This window comes from Mesoplodon mirus (genome assembly GCF_964341445.2).
Source record: "Mesoplodon mirus genome assembly, chromosome: 7".
NCBI lineage: Eukaryota > Metazoa > Chordata > Mammalia > Artiodactyla > Ziphiidae > Mesoplodon > Mesoplodon mirus.
This window is the reverse complement of record NC_138983.1, coordinates 105,622,130-105,646,105: the sequence shown is the minus strand read 5'-3', so window position 1 is coordinate 105,646,105 and position 23,976 is coordinate 105,622,130. Positions and strand designations below refer to the sequence as shown.

At 35.1% G+C, this 23,976-nt stretch overlaps 1 protein-coding gene across 1 annotated transcript; it reads right to left on the bottom strand.

Annotated features, from left to right (window-relative positions):
- Nucleotides 1-14,181: 14,181 nt before the first annotated feature.
- Nucleotides 14,182-15,190, bottom strand: LOC309808459 (suppressor of tumorigenicity 7 protein-like). The gene has a single exon (XM_082628768.1). The coding sequence runs from the start codon at nucleotides 15,083-15,085 to the stop codon at nucleotides 14,294-14,296; it is 792 nt and encodes a 263-aa protein (XP_082484894.1). The 5' UTR covers nucleotides 15,086-15,190; the 3' UTR covers nucleotides 14,182-14,293.
- Between the last annotated feature and the right edge of the window lie 8,786 nt (nucleotides 15,191-23,976).

The window sequence follows — 23,976 nt, the reverse complement described above, 5'->3', positions numbered from 1 at the left end:
GCTTACTTTCAAGTAAACCAACATACATATTATGGGAATCACAGAAGAATAAAAAGAGAAAAGAATAGAAAGAATATTTGAATAAATAATAGATGAAAACCTGCCAAATTTGATGAAAGACATGAAGATATACATCCAAGAACCTCAACAAATTCCAGCAGGATAAACTCATAGAGCACAATATGGTAACATATTATAATCAAACTGTTGAAAGATGAAGAAAAGGAGACAACTTTGAAAGCAGCAAGAGAGAAGCAACTCATCATATATAAATGATCTTCAAGAAGCTAACAGCTGATATCACATCAAAAAACCATGGAGGCCAAAAGACAAAGGGATGACATATTTAAGTGCTGAAATAAAAAAAAAAATCTATCAACCAAGAATACTAAATCAAGCAAAAGTCTTTCAGAAATGAGGGAGAGGGTTTCCCTGGTGGCGCAGTGGTTGAGAGTCCACCTGCCAATGCAGGGGACATGAGTTCATGCCCTGGTCTGGGAAGATCCCACATGCTGCAGAGCGGCTAGGCCCATGAGCCATGGCTGCTGAGCCAGCACATCCAGAGCCTGTGCTCCACAATGGGAGAGGCCACAACAGTGAGAGGCCCACATACAGAAAAAAAAAAAAAAAAAGGAGAAGTTAACACATTTCCAGATAAGCAAAATGTAAACTATTTCATTACCACTAGACCTGTTCAACAAGAAATGCTAAAGGAGTCCTTCTGGTTGACATTAACTCAAAACCATATAAAAAAAATAAATGTTTTTGGTAAAGGTAACTAAGTGGGCAAACATAAAAGCCAGTAGTATTTTATTTTTGTTTGTTAACTCTACTTTTTTATTTATTACATGATTTAAAACACAAATTAATAATAATAATAATAATTATAATAATAATTCTATGTTATCAAGCAAACAATGCATAAAGATACACTTTGTGACAACAGTAATATAAAAAGGATATTAAGCTGTATAGGAGCATATTCTTTAGGATAGTAAATATAATTTGGTACCAACTTCAGCTCGATTGTAATACACTTAGAATATTAAATGTAATTCCCATAGAAAATATCTTAGATATGTATATACAATGAAATGAGAAGGGAACTTGAACTATTCACTACAAAAGAAACCAGTTAGACTCAAAATAAGACAGTAATGGAGGGTAAAATGGCCAAAAACGTGTAATGTGTAGAGAAAACTAATATCATATTGATAGAAATTTTTCCTTATTAGTATTAACTTGAAATGTAAATGGATTAAACCCTCCAATCAAAAGACAAAGATTAGCAGAATGGAAAATAAAACATGATTCAATGATATGCTGTCTATAAGATCCTTACTTTACCTCTAAAGACACAAATAGATTGAAAGTAAAAAGATGGAGAAAGATATTCCATGCAAATAGTAACCAAAAGAGAGCTGGGTGGTGAAACTAATATCATACAAAATAGACTTTAAGCTATGAGGCACAAAGGACAATACATATTAATAAAAGGGTCAATTCATCAAGAAGCTATAACAATTATAAACATATATATGTTGAATCAAAATATATGATTCAAACATTAATAGAATTGAAAGCAGAAATAGCTCTATAATAATAGAGAATTCAGTACTTTCAATAATGAAGAGACAGAAAATCAATAAGGATATAAAGGACTTGAATAACACTATTAATCAAGTAAGCCTATAGAACTCACATATAGAACACTCTACCCAACAACAGCAGAATACACATTATCCTCAAGCGCACCTGTAATATTCTCCAGGAAAGACCGTATGCTAGGACATGAAACAAGTCTCAAAAATTTTTTAAAGATTGAAATCATACAAAGTGTTTTCTATGATTGCAATGTAATGAAGCTAGATATCAATAACAGAAAGAAAACTGAAAAATTCACAAATATGTGGGAATTAAATGACACACTTTTAAACAACTAGTGAGTCAAGAAGAAATCAGATGGAAATTTAAAAAATGCCTAGATATGAATAAAAGTAAAAACACAATATACCTGATCATATGGAATACAGTTAAGTCATTCTTAAAATGGAAATTTTATAGCTGTAAACACCTATATTCAAGCAGAATAAATAACTCAAATTAATAACTTAACTTTACACCTTGAGGAACAAGAAAGAGGAGAGCTAATTAAATACATATCTTGCAAAAAGAAATAAATAGTAGATATCAGAGTAGAGATAAAAGAAATAGAGAATTTTATAAAATAGAATCAATGAAATTGCAATTTGGTTCACTTAACAGGTCAACAGAATTGACAAACTTTTTGCTAGATTGACAAAGAAAAAAGAGAAAAGACACAAAACTAAAATCCGAAATTAAAATATAGAAATTACTATTGACCTTACAGAAATTAAAAAAAAAAAGTTTAAGAAATACTATGAACAATTCTATGCCAATAAGATGAAGTGGAAAATTTCCTAGAAACACAGATTACCTGACTCAGAAGAAATAGAAAAATCTCAACACACCTATAACAAGTGATTGGCTAATTAATAAAAAAAAATTCCATGGCCAAATGAATTCACTGATGAATTCTATCAAACATAAAGAAGGATAAACACAAATCATTCTCCATCTCTTTAAAAATAAACATGTTTGAGGAATAAACACTTCTCAACTCCTTCAATAATCCGGGGTTACCTTGATGCCAAAACCAGATAAAGACATCACAAGAAAGGAAAATTACAGACCAATATCCTTTTTTAAGATAGATGTAAAAGTCTTCAACACAATACAAGCAAATGGAATTGAGCAGCTTATCAAAGGGATTATACACCAAATCGAATTATCCCAAGTATGTAAAGGTGTTTCAACATAAGAAAATAATTCAATGTAATATACCATATTAATAGAATAAAGAAAAAAATGATCACCTCAGTTGCTACAGAAAAGGCATTTGAAAAAATCCAAGATCCCATATTGATAAAAAAAAAAACCATACTCAGAAAACTAAGAATAGAAGGTAAATCTCTCAGCTTGATAAAAGGCATTTGTGAAAACCTCACAGCTAATATTGTACTCATTGGTGAAAGACTGAAAACTTTTCGCCTAAGTCAGAGACTAGGAAAGAATTGTCACCTCCACTATCACTATTTAATTTTATAATAGATGTTCTAGTCAGAGTAATTAGGCAAGAAAAATAAGTTAAAACTCTCTATTCATAGATGGTATGATCTTATACATGTAACATACCCAAGAATTCACAAGAAAGCTACTAACATTCAGAAACAAATTCAGTGAAGTTGTAGGGTAAAAGGTCAAGAACAAACAAATCAGTTGTGTTTCTATATACCAGCAATGAACATTCCAGAAAGGAAATTAAGGGAACAATTTTGTTTATAATAGAATTAAAATATGTAATAAATTTAAACAAGAAGGTGAATGACCTGTGCACTTCAAACTAAAACATATTTCTGAAAGAAATTATAGAAGATCTAAATAAATGGAAGACATCCCATTTTCATGGCTTTAAATACTTAATATTATTAAGATGTTGATACTGCCCAACATGATCTAAAGATTCAACACAATTCCTATCAAAATTCCAGCAGACATTTTTCAGAAATGAATAAGACAATCCTCTAATTCATATGGAATTGCAAGTGCCTGGAATAGCCTAAACAATACTGAAAAAAGAGAACAAAGTGGAAGATTCACATTTCCCAATTTCATAACTTACTATAAAAATACAGTAACCAAAACTTTGTGGTACTGGCATAAGGACAGACATATTGACCAATGGTATAAAATTGAGAGTCAAGAAATAAACCAAACATTTATGACCAGTTGATTTCAACAAGGGTATCAAGATTATTCAATGGTAAAAGAATAGTCTCTTCAACAAAGTGCCAGGACAACTGAATTTCCACATGCATAAGAGTGAAGTTAGACCGCTACCCCATACCATATACAAAATTTATCTCAAAGTGCGTCAAAAACTTCTTAGAAGGAAAGATAGGGACAAATCTTCATGGTCTTGGGTTTGTCAATGGATTCTTAGACATTACACCAAAAGTAAAAACAACAAAATAGAAAGTAGAAAATCCATCAAAATTAAAAACTTTTGTGTATCAAAGGGCATTTTCAAGAAAGTTTAAAGATAACATACAAAATAGGAGAAAATATTTGCATATCATATATCTGATAAGGGTTTAACATCCAAAATACAAAAAAAAAAAGAAAACAACCGAGAAAAAGAACTAGAGCTCTACAACCAAAAAGACAAAAAATTCATTTAAAAATGAGCAAAGCACTTGAATAGATATTAAATAGTTATGCAAATGGTCTACAAGAACATTAAAATATGTTCAACATCATTAATTAGGGAAATGTAAATAAAACACAATGATATAAAACTTCAAAAAGGAGGATGGCTATAATTTAAAAAATGGAAAATGACAAGTTTTGGCAGGAATGTACATAAATTGGAACTTCTGTGCATTTCAGTTGGAAACGTAGCACTATGCAGTTAATGTGTAAAAGTATGTAGGGCTTCAATAAGTTAAACAAAATTATCATATGACCTAGAAATTCCACTCCTAGGTTAGGCATATACCCCAAATAATGGAAAGGAGGGACTCAACAAACACTTAAATGCCAATGTTCACCGCAGTATTGTTCACAATAGCCAAAATGTGGACACAACTCAAGTATCCATCAATAGATGAATGAATAAACAAAATGTGTATATACATATATGTGTGTATGTGCATATGTATTACAGAATATTATTCAGCCACGAAAATGAAGTTCTGAAACATGCTGGAACATGGATGAATCTTTTTTTTTTCTTTTTATTAGTTTCTGCTTTATAACAAAGTAAATCAGCCATACATATACATCTGTTCCCACATCCCTTCCCTCATGCATCTCCCTCCCTCCCACCCTCCCTATCCCACCCCTCCAGGCGGTCACAAAGAACCGAGGTGATCTCCCTGTGCCACGCGGCTGCTTCCCACTATTTATCTACCTTACGTTTGGTAGTGTATATATGTCCATGCCTCTCTTTCGCTTTGTCACAGCTTACCCTTCCCCCTCCCCATATCCTCAAGTCCATTCTCAAGGAGGTCTGTGTCTTTATTCCTGTTTTACCCCTAGGTTCTTCATGACATTTTTTTAAAATTCCATATATATGTGTTAGCGTAAGGTATTTGTCTTTCTCTTTCTGACTTACTTCACTCTGTATGACAGACTCTAGATCTATCCACCTCATTACAAATAGCTCGGTTTCGTTTCTTTTTATGGCTGAGTAATATTCCATTGTATATATGTGCCACATCTTCTTTATCTATTCATCCGATGATGGACACTTAGGTTGTTTCCAGCTCCAGGCTATTGTGACTAGAGCTGCAATGGACATTTTGGTACATGTCTCTTTTTGAATTATGGTTTTCTCAGGGTATATGCCTAGTAGTGGGATTGCTGGGTCATATGGTAGTTCTATTTGTAGTTTTTTAAGGAACCTCCATACTGTTCTCAATAGTGGCTGTACCAATTCACATTCCCACCAGCAGTGAAAGAGTGTTCCCTTTTCTCCACACCCTCTCCAGCATTTATTGTTTCTAGATTTCTTGATGATGGCCATTCTGACTGGTGTGAGATGACATCTCATTGTAGTTTTGATTTGCATTTCTCTAATGAGTAAAGATGTTGAGCATCCTTTCATGTGTTTGTTGGCAGTCTGTATATCTTCTGTGGAGAAATGTCTATTTAGGTCCTCCGCCCATTTTTGGATTGGGTTGTTTGTTTTTTTGTTATTGAGCTGCATGTGCTGCTTGTAAATTTTGGAGATTAATCCTTTGTCAGTTGCTTCATTCGCAAATATTTTCTCCAATTCTGAGGGTTGTCTTTTGGTCTTGTTTATGGTTTCCTTTGCTGTGCAAAAGCTTGGAAGTTTCATTAGGTCCCATGTGTTTATTTTTGTCTTTATTTCCATTTCTCTAGGAGGTGGGTCCAAAAGGATCTTGCTATGATTTATGTCATAGAGTGTTCTGCCTATGTTTTCCTCTAAGAGTTTGATAGTGTCTGGCCTTACATTTAGGTCTTTAATCCATTTTGAGCTTATTTTTGTGTATGGTGTTAGGGAGTGATCTAACCTCATACTTTTACATGTCCCTATCCAGTTTTCCCAGCACCACTTATTGAAGACACTGTCCTTTCTCCACTGTACATTCCTGTCTCCTTTATCAAAGATAAGGTGAGCATATGTCCGTGGGTTTATCTCTGGGATTTCTATCCTGTTCCATTGATATATCTTTCTGTTTTTGTGCCAGTACCACACTGTCTTGATTACTGTAGCTTTGTAGTATAGTCTGAAGTCAGGGAGCCTGATTCCTCCGCTCCGTTTTTTGTTCTCAAGATTGCTTTGGCTATTCACGGTCTTTTATTTTTCCAAACAAATTTTGAAAATTTTTGTTCTAATTCTGTGAAAAATGACAGTGGTATTTTGATAGGGATTGCACTGAATCTGTAGATTGCTTTGGGTGGTAGTGTCATTTTCACAATATTGATTCTTCCAATCCAGGAGCATGGTAAATCTCTCCATCTATTTGTATCATCTTTAATTTCTTTCATCAGTGTCTTATAATTTTCTGCATACAGGTCTTTTGTCTCCTTAAGTAGGTTTATTCCTAGATATTTTATTCTTTTTGTTGCAATGGTAAATGGGAGTGTTTTCTGGATTTCATTTTCAGATTTTTCATCATTAGTGTACAGGAATGCCAGAGATTTCTGTGCATTAATTTTGTATCCTGCTACTTTACCCAATTCATTGATTAGCTCTAGTAGTTTTCTGGTAGCATCTTTAGGATTCTCTATGTATTGTATCATGTCATCTGCAAACAGTGACAGCTTTACTTCTTCCTTTCCGAAATGGATTCCTTTTATTTCCTTTTCTTCTCTGATTGCTGTGGCTAAAACTTCCAAAACTATGTTGAATAAGAGTGGTGAGAGTGGGCAGCCTTGTCTTGTTCCTGATCTTAGTGGAAATGGTTTCAGTTTTTCACCATTGAGGACAATGTTGGCTGTGGGTTTGGCATATATGGCCTGTATTATGTTGAGGAAAGTTCCCTTTATGCCTACTTTCTGCAGGGTTTTTATCATAAATCGTTGTTGAATTTTGTCAAAAGCTTTCTCTGCATCTATTGAAATGATCATATGGTTTTTCTCCTTCAACTTGTTAATATGGTGTATCACACTGGTTGATTTGCATATAGTGAAGAATCCTTGCATTCCTGGAATAAACACCACTTGATCATGGTGTATGATCCTTTTAATGTGCTGTTGGATTCTGTTTGCTAGTATTTTGTTGAGGATTTTTGCATCTATGTTAATCAGTGATATTGGCCTGTAGTTTTCTTTTTTTGTGACATCCTTGTCTGGTTTTGGTATCAAGGTGATGGTGGCCTCGTAGAATGAGTTTGGGAGTGTTCCTTCCTCTGAAATTGTTTGGAAGAGTTTGAGAAGGATGGGTGTTAGCTCTTCTCTAAATGTTTGATAGAATTCGCCTGTGAAGCCATCTGGTCCTGGGCTTTTGTTTGTTGGAAGATTTTTAAACACAGTTTCAATTTCATTGCTTGTGATTGGTCCATTCATATTTTCTATTTCTTCCTGAGTCAGTCTTGGCAGGTTGTACATTTCTAAGAATTTGTCCATTTCTTCCAGGTTGTCCATTTTATTGGCATAGAGTTGCTTATAGTAATCTCTCATGATATTTTGTATTTCTGCAGTGTCAGTTGTTACTTCTCCTTTTTCATTTCTAATTCTATTGATTTGAGTCTTCTCCCTTCTTTTCTTGATGAGTCTGGCTAATGGTTTGTCAATTTTGTTTATCTTCTCAAAGAACCAGCTTTTACTTTTATTGATCTTTGCTATCGTTTCCTTCATTGCTTTTTCATTTATTTCTGATCTGATTTTATGATTTCTTTCCTTCTGCTAACTTTCGGGTTATTTTGTTCTTCTCTCTCTAATTGCTTTAGGTGCAGGGTCAGGTTGTTTACTGGAGATGTTTCCTGTTTCTTAAGTTGGGATTGTATTGCTATAAACTTCCCCCTTAGAACTGCTTTTGCTGCGTCCCATAGGTTTTGGGTCATCGTGTCTCCATTGTCATTTGTTTCTAGGTAGTTTTTGATTTCCTCTTTGATTTCTTCAGTGATCACTTCGTTATTGAGTAGTGTATTGTTTAGCCTCCATGTGTTTATATTTTTTACAGATCTTTTCCTGTAATTGATGTCTAGTCTCATAGCATTGTGGTCGGAAAAGATACTTGATACAATTTCAATTTTCTTGAATTTACCAAGGCTTGATTTGTGACCCAAGATATGATCTATCCTGGAGAATGTTCCATGAGCACCTAAGAAAAATGTGTATTCTGTTATTTTTGGATGGAATGTCCTATAAATATCAATTAAGTCCATCTTGTTTAATGTATCATTTAAAGCTTGTGTTTCCTTATTTATTTTCATTTTGGATGATCTGTCCGTTGGTGAAAGTGGGGTGTTAAAGTCCCCTACTATGAGTGTGTTACTGTCGATTTCCCCTTTTATGACTGTTAGTATTTGCCTTATGTATTGAGGTGCTCCTATGTTGGGTGCATAAATATTTACAATTGTTATATCTTCTTCTTGGATCGATCCCTTGATCATTATGTAGTGTCCTTTTTCGTCTCTTCTAATAGTCCTTATTTTAAAGTCTATTTTGTCTGATATAAGAATTGTTCTCCAGCTTTCTTTTGATTTCCATTTGCATGGAATATCTTTTTCCATCCCCTTACTTTCAGTCTGTATGTGTCTCTAGGTCTGAAGTGGGTCTCTTGTAGACAGCATATATATATATGGGTCTTGTTTTTGTATCCATTCAGCCAATCTGTATCTTTCGGTGGGAGCATTTAGTCCATTTACATTTAAGGTAATTATTGATATGTATGTTCCTATTCCCATTTCCTTAATTGCTTTGGGTTCGTTATTGTACGTATATTCCTTCTGTTGTGTTTCTTGCCTAGAGAAGTTCCTTTAGCATTTGTTGTAAAGCTGGTTTGGTGGTGCTGAACTCTCTCAGCTTTTGCTTGTCTGTAAATGTTTTAATTTCTCCATCAAATCTGAATGAGATCCTTGCTGGGTAGAGTAATCTTGGTTGCAGATTTTTCTCCTTCATCACTTTAATTATGTTCTGCCACTCCCTTCTGGCTTGTAGAGTTTCTGCTGAGAGATCAGCTGTTAACCTGATATGTATTCCCTTGTGTGTTGTTTGTTGTTTTTGCCTTGCTGCTTTTAATATGATTTCTTTGTGTTTAATTTTTGACAGTTTGATTAATATGTGTCTTGGCGTATTTCTCCTTGGATTTATTCTGTATGGGACTCTCTGTGCCTCCTGGACTTGATGAACTATTTCCTTTCCCATATTAGGGAAGTTTTCAACTATAATCTCTTCAAATATTTTCTCAATCCCTTTCTTTTTCTCTTCTTCTTCTGGAACCCCTATAATTCGAATGTTGGTGCATTTACTGTTGTCCCCGAGGTCTCTGAGACTGTCCTCTGTTATTTTCATTCTTTTTTCTTTATTTTGCTCTGCAGCAGTTATTTCCACTATTTTATCTTCCACCTCACTTATCCGTTCTTCTGCCTCAGTTTTTCTGCTATTGATCTCATCTAGAGTATTTTTCATTTCATTTATTGTGTTTTTAATTGATGCTTGATTCATCTTTAGTTCTTCTAGGTCCTTGTTAACTGTTTCTTGCATTTTGTCTATTCTATTTCCAAGATTTTGGATCTTGGAAATAGAATCTTGGATCATCTTTACTATCATTATTGTGAATTCTTTTTCAGGTAGACTGCCTATTACCTCTTCATTTGTTAGGTCTGGTAGGTTTTTATCTTGCTTCTTCACCTGTTGTGTGTTTTTCTGTCTTCTCATTTTGCTTATGTTACTGTGTTTTGGGTCTCCTTTTTGCAGGCTGCTGGTTCGTAGTTCCCATTGTTTTTGGTGTCTGTCCCCAGTGTCTAAGGTTGTTGCAGTAGGTTGTGTAGGCTTCCTGGTGGGGAGGACTAGTGCCTGTGTTCTGGTGGTTGAGGCTTGATCTTGTCTTTCTGGTGGACAGGTCCACATCTGGTGGTGTGTTTTGGGGTGCCTGTGGCTTTATTATGTTTTTAGGCAGCCTCTCTGCTAATGGGTTGTGTTGTGTTCCTGCCTTGCTAGTTGCTTGGATGGATGAATCTTGAAAACATTATGCTAGGTGAAATAAAGAAGACACAAAACGTCAAGTATTATATAATTCCACTCTTATGAAATATCTAAAATAGGTAAATTCATATAAACAGAAAGCAGATTAAAGGTTATCTGCAGTATGGAGAAGAGAGGAAAGGAGAGTTATTGTTTAATTGGTACAGAGTGTCTGTGGTGATGAAAAAGATTTGGAAATAGTAGTGATAGTTGTGTAACACTATGAGTGTAATTGATGCCACTGAATTGTACACTTAACAATGCAAATTTTATATTACATATATTTTACTACAGTAACATTAAATAAAAAAATAATGATCAAGTTTCTTCATATTGCACCCCTTAAATTATTACATAATCTTTCCAAGTAAAGGGAACATTTTTGGTGGGACTCTAGATTGTAGTGAAAACATACAATTCCTATGTCTGTGATGCTTTAATTTATTGAAAAATTGATAAAATTGAATGTTTAAAATGGTTTTAAGAACAAGATAAGGATTTTCAGCTGTGTTAGTTTGCAGAGAAAACCGCTTTGTCACTTGGCATTTATGACACAGCTGATTAAATATTGTTCTCAATATTTGGGGCATATTCAATGCTCTAGAGATTTTCTGGCAATCCCCAAGCAGAGAATCAGTGCTTACTCTGCCAGTGCAAAGCAAAATCATGCCCTCTTTTATAAAAAAATAAAATAATGTATTTTCTATTTATGAAATAAGACTCATTAACTTGTGGGCCTACTAGAGACTGAGAGTTTGACCATGAAGTACAAGTGACTGTGTAACTTGGGCCACTCAACATAAAATAGATACCAGATCTACCAAACCATAAAGTTGTGCTGCAGTTCTCTATCTTTAAGTGGAAGTTGTATATATGAGATAGAGTCAAAATGTTTGTAATGTGATAGTAATTTGTATCATTAGGTGTTTCAAACTAAATGGCACCTACTTCTACCACATTGACCCACTATTACTTTAATCCACTCTTATATTTTCTTGAAAATGTTTCTGTAAATAGATGACTGAAGAATTAAAAATAGAGCTCAGTTCACATATATTGGCAAGAGCTGGAAGTATAGGATAGTACAGTACAGTGGAAGTACAATGATACAGCATTACAGTCTCATTCAATGGAGTAAGAAGTCTGATTTGAAGAACACTGAGCAATATAAATCCTCTTAGTAGGCCAATATTCAAGTACTTTACCTATTATATTTACCTCAGAAATAAAGTAGTCAGAATTCAGGTCTCACAATCATGGAAAGTAGTAATAGTTTTGATGGATACACAGGTGCTAGGAAACTAAAAGCCTTGAGGACAAAAGGACCTGTGGAAGTGGTATACAGATGGAACTCTCAGAATAAATTGAGATGTGAGGATATTTAAACCTCATATGGCCACTAACAAAAGGGTACTGACAGCAGACTTTCTCGTTAATTAATTGGACAAAATGATCTTATGGATATCAGTCAGTATAATTTTCGAGTCAAACTTATTCAAGAGATGTGTTCAGGGGCTTCCCTGGTGGTGCAGTGGTTGAGAGTCTGCCTACCAATGCAGGGGACACGGGCTCGTGTCCCGGTCCGGGAAGACCCCACATGCCACGGAGCGGCTGGACCTGTGAGCCGTGGCCGCTGGGCCTGCCTGTCCGGAGCCTGTGCTCCGCAGCAGGAGAGGCCACAACAGTGAGAGACCTGCATACCACACACACACACACACACACACACACACACACACAAAGAGATGTGGTCAACAGACTTAAGAAAAAAGGGACCATGGTTGCATAAATTATGACCATTGGCTTATCAATATAACTTCCTCTCAATTAAGCAGATCTGGTAATTGCTACTGTTGGGTACCAACATGGCAACATTGGAGATTAGAGATTAACCTCCAGTATGGCAACATTCAGCAGGATTAAAAAAAAAAGAGTCACCTGGTGACAAAGTCAGTTACATTATTTCCCTTGTGAAATGGAGATGACAGCAATTTGTCATTAGAACTGACAGTTACTCTGGATATGGATTTGCCTCTCTTGACTGACAGACATAATTCTGCCAGACACCAAAATCTGTTTCTTACAGAATGACTTAGTCACTATCATGGTATAAAATGCTTCTTTGATCTTGACCAAGGAAGATATTTTACTACCCAAAACTGAGACAATATGAATACACCAATAGAATTCACTAATATTACTATATTCCATATCACAGAGAAATATCTAACCTGTGAGAATGGTGTCATAGTATATCAAACTCTTGCTGACAGAACCATCAGGGAGGCAATTACTGGAAAGTTTGCAGTGCTGTCTTTTAAGATGTGTTATTATATTTTGAAGAGTGACCGATATATGATGCCAGATCTCAAATTACACAGGTTCATAAATTGGAGTGAAATTTGACTGGTTCTTTGTGTTATTGCTCAATAACACAATTGCAAACATTTTTTTTCCTACCATTCTTAACTCTGTAAAGTAATGCACAGTAGTTGCCAGCATAGGCAACTGGTAGTTACTACCATGGAGAAAACAATAATCCTATTGAACTGGAATATGACTCTGATAACCATTCAATTTTATTTCTTAATGTCAATGAAATAAGTGGCAAAATGCTGTGCCTTTGCAGTATTAAACCTGATGGTCAAGTGAAAGTATGGGCACTGCTTCATAAGGGGGATGGATTCTGGAATTCAGAGAGGGTACCTTTTCATATTCCCACAGCTAGTACTAATGGAAGTAGTGGAGGTGATAATTAATGGAAGAATATTAGGAATCCAGACCTTGATGACTCAGATCCTCCAGCAAGGAGATTTTTGATCATGTCTTAAAATAATGAACCAAAATCAGCTGAGAAGTTGAGTAAAAAATGAAAGCAATTATTAATAATAACCATGGCCTCATTAGCAATTTCAAACATGATCTATAGTAACTAAGCATATTTTCTTCCATATTTTTGTACATAGCACCCTTTGTATCCCCCTTCTCTTCCACTTACTATTATATATAAGGTGTCCTAATGAGGTTTAAAATAATGAGTCTTCTAATAAATTAAAAGAAGATTTTGACTGAAAAAAATGAGTAAAAGAAACAACATATTAAGATGGAAGCAGTAATTGATTGTGCTACGGTCTCTTCAGGAAGAAGCTGAATACATCTTAGTTTGTACAAGGCATAGTATCATCCCATTATAAAAGAAAACACTGTAGTTGACATTATTCTTTAAATTAAATATTAATAAAAGTCTGTGTAAGGATGCTTAGTAGGGAAAGAGGTGGATGATCCAGACTATCTCTTAGCCATTCAGAGCTCTACTCTCTATCACAGGGATTGAATGTTAAGAAACAACATATTTCAGAAACCCTGCTAGCAGGGTCTCAAATTTGAAATTGCCAATGAAAGGCATTCCCTACAATATTTGAAAGTTACAAGACAAGCAGAAACCATTATTTCTGCTGTAGCATTGACAAGCACACATTATAAATTTTTTTTTTGCACGTAGCTTTGTGTATCTTGTGGCAAACTAGTCACTTTGGTGCTACAGACAGTTGAATTTATCAGAAGTGGTTTCTGCAATTTTTACTTTTTCTAAATTCTTGAATGCTAGATGTTACTTTCTTTACCTTTATTCTTCCTTTATTTTCACTACCTCTATCCTTCCACAGATTTGTAAGCCTCTCATTTTCTGGTGTAAATCCCATTTGCTTTAAAAACACAACTTAATCCATTTCAACTAACAAACTAGACCATTTTCTTGATTGATTTTATACTGAAATGTGTTCTTCAGAAATTCTTAAAATAGTCATTATTTTCCTTTAAATAAAGGAAACATATGGCCATACTTATCTTTGTTAAAAATACCCTCATGTTTAATATGCAGGTAAAAACGTAGGAAGTAAAAAAAATAATAATAATAAGTGCACAGTACATTTTTTTTTATGTTTGACATATTTATGGCAGCAACTTTACAAATCAATTCCTGTAATTTACTATAACAAATATCTTCACTGCTCAGCTGGTTCAGCACAAACAGATCAGAGATGGTTTCTTGTGTGTTTTACAAATACTCTGCACAAGTCCTTGAGATCATACTTACAGCTTTAGCAAAAACACCCATGATTTCAGGAAACTGGTGTGTGAGAAGAGCTATCATTGCTGTAGAAGAACATAGTCCTGCTGTGAAATGGATGAAAAAAGGAAGCTCCTTCTTTGGGTAAACAGAAACATGATGAAATGGAGGTAATAGCTCTCTATCAGCAGTCTCTGTGCAGCTGGGATAAGGATAAAATAGATGGCCTTTCTCTAGTGGGTATGGAATCATTCTAAAAGCATCATATTTTGCTAGAACTGCTTGGACATCTGCATAGGCCTGTAATTCTAAAAGTGATTCTAGGAGATTTTCATGGATGTTCAACATGGTAAGAGGGGGAAATTCTTTCATCAAATCTCTCATTATTTTTACTGCTTCTCTTATTCTTCCTAATTTTCTTGCACACATTGCCAGTCTTCTTTTAATATACACCAGTACATTGGTATCTCTCCTCAGTTGAGCTTCATGCTGAGGACTTTGGTGCTGGCACTGTTGTGACCGCCTGTAAATTGTTTCTCCTGCCTTGAGTGCCTGTTTAAATAACCTTTCAGCATCTACAATAGTTGTTGCTTCTTCCTCAGCTAGTAGAACATATGCAGTAGCACAGTCATTGTTTAATTCTAAAGCTTGATAGGCTGCTTTGATTCGAGCTGGAGGATTTCTTTCCCTCCATGCCTTCTGCATAACTGTGTCTGAAGGACGTAAAAAGTCCGTGTCACAGGTGAAAAAGGTCTGATGGTCCTGAGCTGACAAATTCATGTCATAGTATGTAAGTGGCTCTTTACCAGTCACCCAAGTGTATCTTTACCAAAACACTCCTATATTCTGCTCCTCTGAAAAGATTTAGCGGATTTCTCCATACCTTGCATTAGTTCTGAAATCTGGACGTCTGAAATCAGGGTGCCAACATGGTTAGGTTCTGGTGAGAGCTCTCTTCCTGGCTTACAGATGGCTGCCTTCTTCCTGTGTCCTCACATGCCTCCTCCCATAGTCCACAGTACATTTTTTTAAAAAAAAATTTTGGTATAGTTTGCTTTCAAGGTTTGGAAATGTGATTATTTGCCTGGTTATAATGATTCAAGGCCTAGGACAATGAACACACTCGACATGTTTTTTAATCATGTTATCTCGGGGGAGGTATGATGAGGCATGATGCAAATCAAGAGGGAGAAACTGGAAAGACTTTTAGAGTTTTCTTATACTCATGGTTGCCTGGAGAGAACATAGAATGCCATGCAGAGGCATGGGAATCACAGGGGCCAGCCTGTCTAATTTGGCTAATTTGAATAATTTCAGCACACTTGGGGGCATAGGGGCTGCTGTTGGTTGTCGGGTACCTGCCCTGAGGTGATAAGGGCAGGTACATGGTGTCCTGGAGTGTGAGAGTACAGGGGGATGTGGACATAATTGGCTTCTCAAGAAGGGGAACTGACTGGTCTCTAGTCAGGTCCTCAAAACTGGGTCAACAGCATGTAAAAAAAAAAAATGTTACAGCATGCCATAGCAGGCCCTAAGAAGAAAAAATATATATATATCTCATCTGTGTGAGTGTGTTTGTGCACACATATATGTTTATTTTTGTGTGTTTGTGTGTGTGCAAACCTACATACTCATGCATTCAAGCAATAATATTTGAAGTAAACCTTCAATCTAAAAATCTTCACAGATTTTTCCACTGTTCTATGAAGAACATTCGTGAAAATTAACTGGCAAAGTGTTTGGGGATTCAATGAACACTAGGATTTTGTAATAATGACTATCCATAATACACAGAAAACAGTTCGTAGGGTGCTAAAAATGCATCCGATTTTCTTCCCAATACTTTCTGGATATCCATATGCTTTAGAGTATATGCAAATTTCTAGAGGTAAAAATACAATCTCTGAAATAAAGTTATATTACAGTATATAAGTTTGTGCAGGATATACAGATTAGGCCGTGTAGAAGAAACAATCAGTGAATTTGAAGGTACAGAGAATATGCAAAGTAAATTATAATAAAAATTTAAAAAATCACTCCAAGCACCTTACTATCATATTATTTAAAAAAAGAACTATGATAAGAGAACTTATTAAAAACTGTTAGTAGAATAATAGAAAGATCAGACACTACTTGGGACATTTATAACTAAAAAATGTATTGTTTGTCTGAAGTTCAAATTTACCTGAGTGTCCAAATCTTATAAGGCAACCCTACCAATAACCAAAAGATAGACCACATGTTTAAAATATAGGAGTCTTGGGCTTCACTGGTGGCACAGTGGTTGAGAGTCCGCCTGCTGATGCAGGGGACACGGGTTCGTGCCCCTGTCCGGGAAGATCCCACATGCCGTGGAGTGGCTGGGCCCGTGAGCCATGGCTGTTGAGCCTGTGTGTCTGGAGCCTGTGCTCTGCAACGGGAGAGGCCACAACAGTGAGAGACCCACGTACGGCGAAATAAATAAATAAATAATAAAATAATAAAATAAAATAAAATATAGGAGTCTTTAACTTGGATAGAAATCTTTAAGTGATGATTAGATGAACTGAAGATGAAAATAAAGAATAGCTCAATGAGAGAGATTATTCATGTTGAGTACAGAGGATTTGAAACTTTTTTTGTTTTATTGTTGATGTTGGCTTTCACATGCTTATTCATTAACTTCTGCCAATTTAATTTTATTGAACAGCTTAATCACATAGCAGGTAATAGCATGGACCCTGGCATTCCTATAGTATTTCCCTACCACAACTTTGCTATTCCCAGAGCAAGACCTCTGTTTTCCTGACAGTGTCCTTTCTTTCTTTTATTTTTTTTTCCTCAGGGTATTCTACCCTCTTTTGGGTCAGGTTTATTTTGCTGTTTTTTTCCTACTTATATTTCAAGACCAGCTCAAATATAAATTATTCTGTAAAATTTTTCATGAGCTCCAAAAACACATCAGCATAAAAGAGAAAAATTTAGAGATTACCTAAGTTTTCCAGTGCCCATCTTTGTATACTTGTAGTATAGCAGTTGTTCCATTATCTTATCATTTCTCCCTGAATAGACTGAACTCCTGAATGACAGGGACAATATATTATTAATGGTATTGATAATTACTGTTGTCAAAGGGTGTAGATCATTGACTGACATGTATATGCTCAGCATGTGGGTTCAATAAATTTAAATTTATGGGAAAAAATAATGTTTAAAATCCTTACAGTGGGCCCATAGTTTACTGATTTTGTGCTAACAATGATAAAGGGCAAATTCTGCTATACTTTCTGGTCAACTTCCTCATACAAAAAGATACCACAAATATTTGAAGAAATTGCTGCTGTGGCTCTTGGGGAAATTTATTGCTGGGTTTAGCAAATGTGTTTGTACAGATCAATGAGCTGTTATGTTGACCTTTCACTGGCTGTTTGCTCTGATTCAGGCATTTACAATAAACTATGCTCTCAGCATTTCAACTCTGCTCTTCAGTTCCTTTTTTAAAATATTATGGCACCTTTGTCAATAGGCATGGCCAGAAAACCCAGTTGATGTTTTTGTTTTTACTTCTTAGCTTTTTCCTTAGTGATGAAAGAGTGTCTCAAAAATCTCAGATTCAAAAATGTCTCTAAAGAATACCATTGTCATTTATAGAATATTTGTGTGTGGTTTGGAAATATAATTGGGTGTGGTCTGAAACCAGAAACTCTGGGGTGACATAGAATTGCACTAAAAAAATGGAATATCAGCAAGCATAATTATAAGAAATATTAGAGCTGACTGGTGTTTCAGCTTCTCAGAATTAAAGTATCCTTTGTGTATGTATCTATGGAACTCATTGGCTAACAAAATATAAACAAATAATTCAGTATTTCTAAGGTAGTATGTACACATACTACTTTTAGCTATCTATCTAGATGGATAGATATCTAAATATACATCTACCTATCTATATAGTACAAATGTATATCTCCACCTACATATTATTTATATATAAATGTGTATATGTATATATACATATACATATATATGTATAATTTCATTCCTTACAATAAACCAAACAATTTAGTTTCTTATTAGTGTCTTTAGGTTTTTATTCACAGCTAGATAAACTTACAGGTAAGGGAAGATATCCTCCTATCATTGATAGCTGTGATCCCAGGAATTAGAGAAATTTGTTATAAGAATCAGTTCTAATACATATTGAGGAATTTCTATCCACTAGTTCTCTGCTAAATTCTTTTCATACCTTTTCTCATGTAATCCACACAACATTAGTGAGTTTTATAAATAAAGGAAACCTGGAACTGTTAAGTACCATGCCTATTGTTACAAGAGTTATAGGTAGTATAAGTAGGATTTGAATGCCATTCCTATTCTCTGAAACCATGGCAAATTCTTCTCCAGCATCTATAGTGTTTTATAACATCACCAAGAAAGCAGAGTTTATGACTGAAGGAAAAAAAAATGTGCACTAAATACAAGAAAGCAAAACTATAACAAATGCTGAAAGATCATTTCAGTGACTGATGTGTCAGGAGCCCAATGGTGTTAAACATGGGAAAGTTTTCAGATGAGGCAAACTAGAGTTGTGTTATGGTAGATGATAGAAAGGAATGGATTCCTTTACTTATTTGGCAGCTATTTATTGAATGACTGTTATGTGCTAGGTATTGTTCCAGCTGCTGGTAGTAGAGTGCTGAGCTTCAAAGGTAAAAACTCTGCTCTTACATAGTTAAAATTCTAATGAGGATGTATAGACAATAAGCATATAAACCATTAAAGGAAAAAGATAATTTCAGCAAAAGGTAAATATTATGAAGACAATAAAAACTGAGTGATGGAGTACAATTGCTAAGGAGTTACTTCTTTAGATTATGTGATAGGTAAGATCTCACACAAATGTTGATATGGAGCTGAGTCTTAAATGACAAAAACAGTTTGGAAAATGGCTGAGTGAAAAGCTTTCTAGGAAGAGAGAATGTGGGTGGTAACAGTTCTAAGGTGAAAAAGAGTTTGTCTCAGTTAAGAAAAAGAAATAAGGGTAGTATGACTAAAGTGTAATGAGAATGGCCACATATATAATTAGCAGATCCTAATGTAAAATGAAAATGTGGGGTCCCTTGTTTAAAAATTATTAAGACTTTGAAGACAGCAACAGCAGATGATTAAACAAAGTTTGAAACCCTTCTGAGCACAAGGCCCTATGGACTGCACAGATTGCACATTCTATGTAGCTGAACAGGAAACCTACACTTAAAGTGGTAAAAAGGAGAAGAGAAACAAGATGTCGTCGGAGAAGGAGGAACCAGAATATACTGAGCTCGGAGAAGAGTCTGGATTTTGTTTTAAGTGTGATGAGAAGGCAATGAAAAAATCTAAACAGGAAGTGATGAGATTTGATTTATAATTAGAAAGGTTCAGTCTAACCATTGTATAGAGTGGGATATAGGGCCCATGAGGAGAAATAAAGGGAACAGTTGCTAGGTTGTGCCAGTCGGTATGAAGTTTGTAGAAAGGCTGTACAGGGAGAGACCAGTATCGAATAATAGGAAAATGTGTCCCCATTTTCTTGTACTATTCACAATGTAGTCATTATAGACATGACACATGTTTAAGGTTAATCTGAATTATTAATATTTCTTTCATTAGTTCCTTAACAGTAGCAAATCAACAAAGCAACAGAGACATTATAGCATTTACTAATTTCCATGGTGTGAATATTCCATTTATGACTAACTTCAATTTAACATTATGATGCTACCCAATGCACAGTTAGATAAAACTATACAGTAACACATTTATGCAGTATTTTTATTATAGAAATATAATAGATGCAAATAACTTCATGAGCATAGACAATAGTAAAGTAAGTACAAAGTGATGTTTTGAGTACTTATTACTTAATATAATTTATTTAAATTGTAAGTTTATATAATTTATATTTTAATAATGGCTGTTTATAACAAATGACTTCAAAATTCCTGAAAATTCAATAGTCAGTTCTCATGAGCTGGTATGACTATATGGGTTTCTACTCTTTTGCTCAGGCAAGTCATATGTGCATTTGTTTCCTGCTAATTTTTGCTGCTGAGAAAGTACACGGTTCATATGGGATCCAGTTCATTGGGTCACATAAACTTAGTATCATCCATCATGTCAGTCTCAAAATATTCTGAAGACTTTCCACTAGGGACACAAGGATTCACACATCCCTATGCTACTCCACAATGATGCTGCTAAATAACTCAGTATTCTTCCCTGGAGTGCATGTAAAAATCAAGAAAAATTTGAAGTCTCTTTTTATTTCTCCTTAACTTATTCCATTTTATTTTTTCTACTTATTGTTTTATTTATACATTATTGTTAAGAAGGAACATCACTGCATCTGAGATAAAGAACAAAATTCCTTTTACTATTCTTTCTTTCTTTCTTTCTTTTTTTTTTTTTTTTGGTGGTACGTGGGCTTCTCACTGTTGTGGCCTCTCCCATTGCAGAGCACAGGCTCTGCACATGCAGGCCCAGCGGCCATGGCTCACGGGCCCAGCTGCTCCACGGCATGTGGAATCTTCCCGGACTGGGGCATGAATCAGTGTCCCCTGCATCGGCAGGCGGACTCTCAACCACTGCGCCACCAGGGAAGCCCTAACTTATTTTTAAAAGGAGGTATGTTTCACTACATTGTCGTATAATGGTTGAGACAAGTTTCCCCTCTACCTTATATAAAACAAAGACTAGACTGACTTTCACAAACACAAAATGGGCATTTTTCACCTGCTCTCTATATGTCATCATGATGTGTCTTTAATTATTAGTTTTAACTTTTTAACAGGAAATAAATATGCAGTCTTCTCTTTTTTTAATTGGTGATTTTAGAGAAAGATTTGTCAAATTGCTCTATCTTTTCAAGAACAAACTCTTAGTTGCACTGATCTTTTCTATTGTCTTTTTGGTCTCTATTTCATATATTTCTGCTCTGATCATTTTTATTTGCTGCCTACTAATAATTTTGGGTTTTTTCATTCTTTTTCTATTTCCTTGAAGCGTAAAGTTAGATTGTTTATTTGAGATTTGTCTTGTTTCTTCAAGTAGGCATTCATCTCTTTGAAATTCCCTCTTAGAAATGGTTTTGCTGTATTCCATAATTTTTAGTATGTTGTGTATCTCTTTTTAATTTGTCTCAAGGTATTTTTTTTAAATTTATCTTTTGATTTCCTCTTTGAAAAAATGCTCATTTAGTAACAAGTTGTTTAATCACCACATATTTATGAACTTCCCAGTTTTCTTTCTGTAATCAATTTCTAGTTTCGTATCATTGTGGTTGGAAAAGATGCTTGATATAATTTCAATCTTCTTAAGACTTATTTTATAGTTTAACATATGATCTATTCTAAAGAATGTTCTCATCCACAGTGCTTAGTGCCATTTGACTAGGGGTCAATCTGGTCAATGCCGATTGCTGAGGTTTGCCTGAATCCATGATTCTGCTGTATGTGCGAAAAGTGGCCAGATGGTTCTGCATGTTGAGTCAGTTTTAGACATATGGATTCACAAGCTAAGAAATTTTCTGCCTTATAAGCTGAGGTACTGGACCAGTGTGCTTTAAAAAGTCTTAATAAGAATATAAATTCAGACAGAAGGGGAGAGGAGCACATGGAAAAGAGGACCTATGGAGTGTGGAGTTCTGGATTTTGGAGTCATGTGGTGATCCGGCTGGGTGTCAGGGATGTGCCTCTGAGGTGGGAGAGCCGAGATCAGGACATTGGTCCACCAGAGACCTCCTGGCTCCACATAACATTAAATGGCAAGCATTCTCCCAGAGATCTCCATCTCAATGCTAAGACCCAGGTCCACTCAATGACTAGCAAGCTACAGTGCTGGACATGCTATGCCAAACAACTAGCAAGACAGGAACACAACCACACCTATTAGAAGAGAGGATGCCTAAAATTATACTAAGGTCACAGACACCCCAAATGATACCACTGGACAAGGTCCTGTCCGTCAGAAAGACAAGATTCAGCCTCATGCACCAGAACACAGGCACCAGTCTGCTCCAACAATAAGCCTACACACCCAATGAGCTTTACCCAGTAGGAGCAGACACCAAAAACAATGGGAACTAAGAACATGCAGCCTGCAAAAGGAGACCCCAAATGCAGTAAGTTAAGAAAAATAAGAAGACAGAGAAACACAAAGCAGAAGAAGGAACAAGGTAAAAACCCACCAGACCAAACAAATGAAGAGGAAATAGGCAGTATACCTGAAATAGAATTCAGAGTAATGACAGTAAAGATAATCCAAAATCTTGGAAATAGAATGGAGAAAATACAAGAAATTTTAACAAGAACATAGAAGAACTAAACAGCAAACAAACAATGATGAATAGCACAATAAATGAATGAAATTAAAAATTCTCTAGAAGGAATCAATATGAGAATACCTGAGGCAGAAGAACGGATAATAAAAGATTTTATCCTGGAAGACAAAATAGTGGAAATAACTACTGTTGAGCAGAAAAAAGAAAAAAGAATGAAAAGAACTGAGGACAGTCTCAGAGACCTCTGGGACAACATTAAATGCAACAATATTCGAATTACAGGGGTCCCAGAAGAAGAAGAGAAAAAGAAAGGGAGTGAGAAAGTATTTGAAGAGATTATAGTTGAAAACTTCCCCAATATGGGAAAGGAAATAGTCAATCAATTCCAGGAAGTGCAGAGAAACCCATACAGTAAAAATCCAAGGAGAAACAAGCCAAGACACATATTAATCGAACTATCAAAAATTAAATACAAAGAAAAAATATTAGAGCAGCAAGAGAAGAGCAACAAATACAATACAATAGAACACCCACAAGGTGAACAGCTGATCTTTCAGCAGAAACTCAGCAAGCCAGAAGGGAGTGGCAGGACATATTTAAACTGGTGAAAGGGAAAAAACTACAGCAAATATTATTCTACTCAACAAGGATCTCATTCAGATTTGACAGAGAAATTAAAACCTTCACAGACAAGCAAAAGCTAAGAGAATTCAGCACCACAAAACCAGCATTACAAAAAATGCTAAAGGAACTTCTCTAGGCAGGAAAAACAGAAGAAGGAAAAGATGTACAATAACAAACTCAAAATAATTAAGAAAATGGTAATAGGAACATACATATCAATAATTACCTTAAATGTAAATGGATTAAATTCTCCCATCAAAATACATAGACTGGCTGAATGGATACAAAAACAAGACCCATTTAGATACTGTCTACAAGAGACCTACTTCAGACCTAGGGACATATACAGCCAGAATGTAAGGGGATGGAAAATGTTATTCTATGCAAAAGGAAATCAAAAGAAAGCTGGAGTAGCAATTCTCATATCTGACAAAATAGACTTTAAAATAAAGAGTATTACAAGTCACAAAGATGGACATTACAAAATGACCAAGAGATCAACCCAAGAAGAAGATATAACAATTGTAAATGTTTATGCACTGAACATAGGAGCACGTCAATACATAAGGCAAATACAAACAGCCATAACAAGGTAAATCAACAGTAACACAATAACTGTAGGAGACTTTAACACCCCACCAATGGACAGATCAGCCAAAATGAAAATAAATAAGAAAACACAAGCTTTAAATGAAACATTAAAAAAGATGGACTTAATTGATATTTACAGGACATTCCATCCAAAATCAAT